General features: G+C 44.0%; 1 protein-coding gene across 1 annotated transcript; it reads right to left on the bottom strand.

Annotated features, from left to right (window-relative positions):
- Positions 1-792: 792 nt before the first annotated feature.
- Positions 793-6,852, bottom strand: LOC118422314 (glycine receptor subunit alpha-2-like). The gene is made up of 9 exons (XM_035829833.1): positions 6,763-6,852; positions 6,117-6,214; positions 5,907-5,989; positions 5,279-5,431; positions 3,481-3,597; positions 2,587-2,700; positions 2,106-2,326; positions 1,642-1,755; positions 793-1,035 (listed from the first exon to the last, which is right to left on the bottom strand). Exons 1-9 carry the CDS (start codon positions 6,817-6,819, stop codon positions 793-795), a joined length of 1,200 nt encoding a protein of 399 aa, XP_035685726.1. The 5' UTR covers positions 6,820-6,852.
- Positions 6,853-7,995: the final 1,143 nt, after the last annotated feature.

The raw sequence follows: 7,995 nt of genomic DNA, 5'->3' as shown, positions 1-7,995 counted from the left end.
AAAACATGCAATTTCTAGGCCTTAAAACATGATGATTTGACAGACAAATTGTAAGGTATTTTCATGTATTATTGCTATAACCAACTGCAACCAAACTGGTCGTATTGTAGTCATATAACATATTGCATGCAATGAAAAACACACTGACGATTATTACCACATTGTCATCTTCAGTATTTTCTGAGGCTGGCTGGTCAGCCACAGAGTATAGAAAATGATGAGGCAGGGTTAGGGTTGGGGTGGGGGTTGGGATTGGGATTATGATTGGGGTTGGGGTTGGGGTTAAGGTTAAGGTTAAAGTTAGCATTGGGTGTTGGGCCTAGTTGGTAAAGGGCCGAAGGATCTGACACCCCAGACAGACCTAATGGCACTGGTCAGCCACAGAGTAGTACACCCAGTAGAAGATGGGCTAGGGTTATGGCTACAGAGTTGGACTAATTCAAACGGGATGTTGGGCCAAGAAAGTAGCATTTTGACATCCCTGACAGTTGAGGTTGAGGTTAGGGAGTCAGGAATGGGGTAGGGTTAAAGATAGGGTTAGGGTGTTGGGCCAAGTTGACTAGGATGTTGGGTTGAGTTGGTAAAAGGTCAAAGCCTCTGACACCCCAGACCTAATGGTGCTGGTCAGCCACAGAGTAGTACACCCAGTAGAAGATGTTGAACCCAAGGTAGCTCAGCGGGAACAGAATCCGGGCGCCCTTGTCGATGGTGGGGTTTGGGCTAGGGTTAGGGTTAGGGTTAGGGCTAGTGTTAGTGCAAGGGCTGGGGCTAGGATTAGGGATAGGGACAGACCTAATGGTGCTGCTCAGCCACAGAGTAGTACACCCAGTAGAAGATGTTGAAGCCGAGGTAGCTCAGCGGGAACAGGATCCGGGCACCCTTATCGATGGTGGCGGCGATGCCCTCGTCGTCCGGGTTCCTGGGCTTCTTGGGCGGCTCGGGGGGAACCATGTGGCCGTTCATCGAACCCTTCTCGCTGGGGGAGTTTGGGAGCCTCACGACCTTCACAGGTTGGGGAGGGGCAGCCGCAGCAGTCTGTGGATGAAATAAAACATTAACAGAGTCTCTGTGGCAAATATTGGCAAATACAGATTGACACCTTGGCGCGCCAAAGCCATAAGGGAAAGTCGTGTAAAGAGCCTTTCCCAAGGCATGGTAAGTATGGAAAGTGAAACCTGTTGTTTCTGAACCCAAAGCTCCACCTGTCATGGACAGGACAGGATTCAGAATTAGGAAAAACCCATTCAACCCCTTGGTTCTTGGTACATTTTAAAGTAGAATCAGAACCCCTAAAGATAGACATAGAGTAGCTGACAATTACTAGCATCACTAAACCTCCATATTGAACTGCATAGAATATGTATCTAACCCTCACAATTTGCAGAAGACTTGAAAAAAATTAACATTGTCTCAAACATGGCAGCCAAAATACTGAATTACATCAGCACATTATATTACAAGTGACTTGAGAAATACACCACTCTATGCGGAAGTAGATGTTGAAATTGCAAACATCAAATTTCTATGCAGTGAGCGGAGAGTTGGCAGTCACAGATGAGAGAAAGCAGTGGCGTTTGATGCATATTCAGCACCAAGGATAACACATATCATTGAAAATCATGCACACAACAGTTTCGTTACCTTGGCCTTCGGCTTGCGATCGTAGTAGTTGACGATAGCGTACTCCAGAAGAGCGCCGAACACCATGCACTGGCAGGCCAGCAGCCAGGCATCAATGGCACGCACGTAGGAGATCTAATAAACAAATAAACAAACAATTAAACAAATATCAAAGCAAATAATATCTAATCAAAGATATCATTATATGCTTGCAATAAACATATTTCATGAAAAAACAATCAAGACCATAGCATGTAAAGGACAAAAGATACAAAAAAACAATTTTCTGCTGCAGTACTGCTCGGCTTTGGGGTTCAGATAATAAGAGAAAATGATTCTAACCTGAGGCATGTCGACCACACGTGTGCTCTGACTGATCATGGTGAGCACAGTGGTGATTCCGAGAGCTACACGGGCCTGAAAACAAACTCACGATCTCTTGGACTACATACACTGGTGTTGTAATAAGACAAAACTGTCCTAACCTGTGGCATGTCGACCACACGTGTGCTCTGTGTGATCATCGTGAGCACAGTGGTGATCCCCAGAGCCACGCGGGCCGGCACAGCAGCCCGGTTGATCCAGAAGGCGACCCAGGACAGGCAGACGATGGTGATGCTGGGCACGTAGATCTCCATCATGTAGTAGGACAGGCGACGCTTCATGTACATGGTGATGGCCAGGGTGGTGTAGGTGTTGGGGCTTTCTGTGGTCAGAAAACAGATTCGTGCATAATATTTTTACGATGTAGTAACTTTACAGTTCCTGGTTCTAACTAGGCATGTGGAAAACCCCATTTCAATCATGGGAAGAGTATCTCTGTTGGGCTGCACCCGTCTTTTGGAAGGGATGCGAGGTTCCTTTTTTCCAGGAGGTACCATAGAGCACTTTAAAGGGGAAGGGCTAAGAACTCCACCCTGTAAAAATATACCATGCTACTGAAACAGGAAGGAAATACATTGAGGCCCACTGGCAGGGAGACAATGGTGATGCTGGGCACGTAGATCTCCATCATGTAGTAGGACAGGCGACGCTTCATGTACATGGTGATGGCCAGGGTGGTGTAGGTGTTGGGGCTCTCTGTGGTCAAGAAACAGGTTTGTGAAAATTAGTACTACTGGTAATAACAACATACAGAGGGATGTCCCTGTGGCGTAACTAATAGCAGCCTCAAAGTTGAGTTTTTTCTATAAACTTCAGTCGGGTCTGCATCTGTCATTCAAAAGGAACGTCAGGGTCCTGTGTTTGAGGAGGTGCCATGAGCATGTTAAAGAGGAAGGCCAGCAACTCCACCCTGTAAAAATATACCCTGCTACTGAAACAGCAAGGAAATACATGTACAATATTCAAGGCCCACTAAGAGGCAGACAATGGTGATGCTGGGCACGTAGATCTCCATCATGTAGTAGGACAGGCGACGCTTCATGTACATGGTGATGGCCAGGGTGGTGTAGGTGTTGGGGCTTTCTGTGGTCAGAAAACAGGTTTGTGAATACTACCCGGTGAATACGACATACAGAGTGATGCTCCTGTGGCTCAACTTGTATCAGCCTCACAGTTGAGCTCCTGGTTTATTTGTTAGGAGAATCAACACTTCATGTACTAGTACATGGTGATGGCCAGGGTGGTGTAGGTGTTGGGGCTTTCTGTGGGCAAGAAACAGATTTGTGGAAATAAATGCCAACAATGTACAGATCCCCTGATATTTTTAGGTGTTGGAACTTTCTGTAATAAAAAACATATTTATGACAATCATTACTTTTTTTAGATACATCTAGTTAACAGTAACACATTGAATATATCAATGCTACTTGAATAAGACTACTTTTTTCAAGACACACTCAGAAAAAAGGCACCTACGCTTGTTGGTGTCCACACATTCATCTTTTGACTCTGAGTTCTTCTTCCCTCCATAGTTCTCACAGATGGTGCAGGCTTCGGTGTTGTAAGCATAGGATCCCTGATGGTAAGGGCACTCTGTGGAGGGCATACAGAAGGAAAATGTTTAGATTTATACATGACGTACAAGATGACTACTGGTACTGGTGGACATACCTACAGTGTATGTAATACAGTAATTAGTTCATTGCACAATGGATAAATGCACACTTCTGATAATTGCATGGAATCCCAAAATACCAAACCGGTGCGGTCCAGCTGGATAACTTTGCATTATTGTGCCAGCTGGATAATTGCACAAAATATGCTGGCAAATAGGCTGTGCAAGTAAATAGCTTCACTATATATGAATTATTAATAACCCCTCAGAAAAGAGCAAAAAATACTTTTTGCTACAAGTACCAGCCTGAGTTATCTACCTAGGATTGATGTGAAATCATATTTTCCTACAATAAGTAGTACATGTACAAATGTATTGTGGGGTGGAACATGCTGTCATCAAGTATTGCAGTATAAGGCATTACTCAATACAATGTTAGCTTTAAACAATGCATGCATGCAAAGGTTAGGTCTTCAGTGTAATATAACCAGCTAGTTGCTGCATGCCTGCAAAGCTGGTGTATCACAACAGGGTGCTTATACTGGCTGTATAAAGATACACAAGCTGGTGTGTTACACTGAAGAGACAGGGGCTGCATGGTCACCATATCTATGAATATGCTTAACATTTAAGAATGAACAGAGCCATCATTTGTAAGGCTATAGCACCATGTGACGGTAAACATTGTGTTATTTACAAAATATAACCTGTCTAGTTTGGTCTTAAATTTTAACATCTATTATCATAATACCGGTACGTTTACGACGATTTCTCTAGCCATACTGATTTGACAAATTGTCAACGCATCATTTTCTCCAGTTACATGTTGCTGTTATAGGTTACCCTTGCCACTTCTTCTGTGTAACTTTTCTGCCACTCTTGTCCTGCTAAAAGCGTAATATTGTAATTGTAACACGCCGCGGAATTACATGGCGAACGGGCGCGTGGTTGGGAGGGGGTACAAAATACCGGTAGGAAGAAACACGGCACAATTAACTGCCGCTATGTACATTTATACATCCTCTGATGTTCCTTCCTTTTCTGTCAGTAAATGCATAAAACATAAACCTGCATTAGCATACAAAATGTCATGAGAAAACGGACGTATACTGTCAAAAATTTTCATTTAACTTCTGTCCGTCACAACCGCTATGACGTAACACTTCACTGCTAGCGTAGATATAAAAATGGCGGGAAAATGGCTGCGTACGTTCAATTTTGCCCATTCAGTCGTAGATCCGGGCTATTATGCAACGGTTCTTCACACTTTTACATGAGTTGTAGGTCACCAACAGAAATTCAAGATTGTTGTTGAATCATGTTCGTCTTGTGCCGTGAGCATGTGTAATTATGATCTATATAAATTTGGCAATGGATGTGACAGTGTGTTCGTCCCACGACGAGCTGCCTACCCCGAAATTTAAAAAAAAGTATACTGAAAACTTTTGGCCTTGTTGTCTTCGAATGCATTGTTATCGATGCTTTGTAAATGGTGTATTGGACACCTAGATGTCTGAAGTGTGCACAGCTCAGAAATAACTATTGTTGCATGTGTAGATCTCTTTAAGTTCCAGTATTTTTAATCTACCGGTATAAGTCTTACTACCGGTATTATGCCAATGCATGTTAAGTAGAAATAATTTTTTTCGTGATTCTTACGAGCGACACTGGAGAGGAAGGAGTTGTACTTGGCCTTAAAGTCGACCTGGGTGACCTCGAACTGCGAGTGGATGGAGTTGGCGTCGGTTACCACGGGAACGCCGGGCACCACCCACTGGAACTCGGGCTCCAACAAGAACCGCATGCTGTCATCTGTGCATACACAAAACAAACAAACAAACAAACATTACCTGACTGACTCACACAAGCCATTTGCCTTTGAGTCAGCTAGTAACTACTCTCCAAGCAGAGGTTAAGCTCCGACTGTTTTTTGACGTCTTTTTAGTCGAAACATCAAGAAAGAGTACAAAATAGAAAGCCCAATAAAAACGATTAAAAAAATGTCCCAAAACAGCCAGAGCCTAACCTCTGCTTGGAGAGTAGCTAGGAACATTTCTTTGGATAAAATCTTAATAACTTAAAAGCATGTCTCAAATTTGAAAAGAGCCACAATTTTCAAGAAACTGCCACGCTTATCAATATCACTTTTCTTATGAGCAAAGGTTGTTCCTGGCGCAAGTGGATCTGTCCAGATATGCAGCTTGTATTGTTCAGTAAAAACCTGGACCAGGTGTGTTACACCTTGAGGCAGACTAAAATATGTGCAATACAAGCAGACAGGTCTTACAGCCGTGTATCTCGAAGGTGCACTCCTGCTTGTCCAGCGGGTAGAAGCGCAGGTTCATGGCACAGGTGATCTTCACATCTTGTCTACGAAGAAACAAGGAAGAAAATATTACAAAAACAAATAACAGAATACATGTAATCTAATGATTACAGAATACGTAATGATTACATGACTTTGCTTTGAACAATCCCATTTAAAAAGGGTCCTTACTTTGCGATGTGGTGCACATTCCCATCAGGGCAAAGCCAGGTGGAGATCTGGTCGTCACTTTGTGACAGACAGCTCTCGTCAGAGCACAGTGGGTCCACCTGAAACAGTCATTTGACCTTTTAACTGCAGAACTGGTGTGGTACACCAAAGGGTGGTTATACCAGCTGTATAGATACAGATACAGAACAATGTTTCATCCCCCACAGAAGTGCAAGAGCTTATGAGCTTACCTTCTCCCCCATAGCATAGATGGGGTTCCAGAGGTGCCTCTCTGTACAGGAGTCATGTATACGTAACTGGACAGTCCCGCCAGACAGACACACACACACCACCACACCACACACACACATACACACAATCATGCACACACACACACACACACACACATGCACACACACACACACATACACACAATCATGCACACACACACACACACACACACATGCACACACACACACACACACACACACAAACCTTACCTTCTCCCCCATGGCATAGATGGGGTTCCAGAGGTGCCTGCCCGGTACAGGAGTCAGGACATGTAAGTAGACAGTCCCACCAGACAGACACACGCACACACAAACACACACACAAACACATGCGCATGCACATACACACACACACACACACAGTTACATGTACTTACCTTCTCCCCCATGGCATAGATGGGGTTCCAGAGGTGCCTGCCTGGTACAGGAGTCATGTAGCTGGACAGTCCCGCCAGACAGACACACACACACACGCGCGCGCGCATGCACACACACACACACACACATGCACACACACACACACACAGAAACACACACTCACACACACACACAGAAACACACACACACACAGAAACACACACACTTTCGCACACACACGCACACACAAACACATATGCACACACACACACACATACACACAAACACACACACACACACACACACATATACGGACACACACACACATACACATACACATACATACATACAGACACTCACACACACACACACACACACGCGTGCACACGCACGCAAACCTTACCTTCTCCCCCATTGCATAGATGGGGTTCCAGAGGTGCCTGCCTGGTACAGGAGTCATGTAACTGGACAGTCCTGCCAGACGGTCATCAAACCAGCTCAGGAACAGGTCGATACTCATCTCATATTGCTGAGGAAAAAGTACATAGAATTAGATACTATCAGATATGTATAGATGGCCAGTTTATTTGCAACAAGTGCACACATCAGGGTTGGACAAGTTTTCTAAAATTTACTTCCTATCGGGCAAGCACATGAAAAATTTAGTTGCCCGAACCAACTTTTCAATTGCCCCAAATTCAAATGACTGTCACTTTTATATGCATTTTCAATTCCAGTCTCTATTTTTCAATGTTGACCATTGCTTGATGTCATGACTGTAAAAGGTAACAAGTATAAAATCTCATTCAATGAAAAAAATCTTACTTGCCCGATCGGACAAGTGGGGTAGCACACACACTTGCCCGAACAGCACTTTCACTTGCCCGGGACAATGGGGCTAGTGGACTTGTCCAACCCTGCACACATACCATAATGCAGCCTTACAAAAGGAAAAAAAATTAGATGTCATCCATATACTCAGGTCAATTCTAATTCTTACTCTGAGATACTGTGCCTCATACCTCATTAGGTAGTAATATTTCTCCTCATTAATATTTGATGAATCACCACCATAAATGTATACATATTGTTTGCCTAGTGGCAGCAAGGTTCCTCACTATTTCTGCAGCAGGGTATACTTTTATAGGATGAGATTGATACCCTTCCACTTCTTCACGTTATTAAGGTGCCTCCTCGGACATGCAACCTCCGTTTTATGTCCCTTCTGAGTGACAGGTGCAGTCCAAACCAAG

The sequence above is a fragment of the Branchiostoma floridae genome, chromosome 9 (assembly GCF_000003815.2).
Source record: "Branchiostoma floridae strain S238N-H82 chromosome 9, Bfl_VNyyK, whole genome shotgun sequence".
Taxonomy (NCBI): Eukaryota; Metazoa; Chordata; class Leptocardii; order Amphioxiformes; family Branchiostomatidae; genus Branchiostoma; species Branchiostoma floridae.
The sequence above is the reverse complement of the archived record's forward strand: the minus strand, read 5'-3'. Positions and strand labels throughout refer to the sequence as shown.

What these genes read in the sequence shown, in the direction of transcription:
- LOC118422314 (XM_035829833.1), bottom strand. Translation starts at nt 6,819, where the DNA reads ATGACTCCTGTACCAGGCAGGCACCTCTGGAACCCCATCTATGCCATG. An exon ending in CTTCCTCTCCAGTGTCGCTC is followed by an intron (nt 3,598 to 5,278) that starts GTAAGAATCACG and finishes TGCCCTCCACAG; the next exon opens with AGTGCCCTTACCATCAGGGA. An exon ending in GTGTGGTCGACATGCCACAG is followed by an intron (nt 1,756 to 2,105) that starts GTTAGGACAGTT and finishes TTTGTTTATTAG; the next exon opens with ATCTCCTACGTGCGTGCCAT.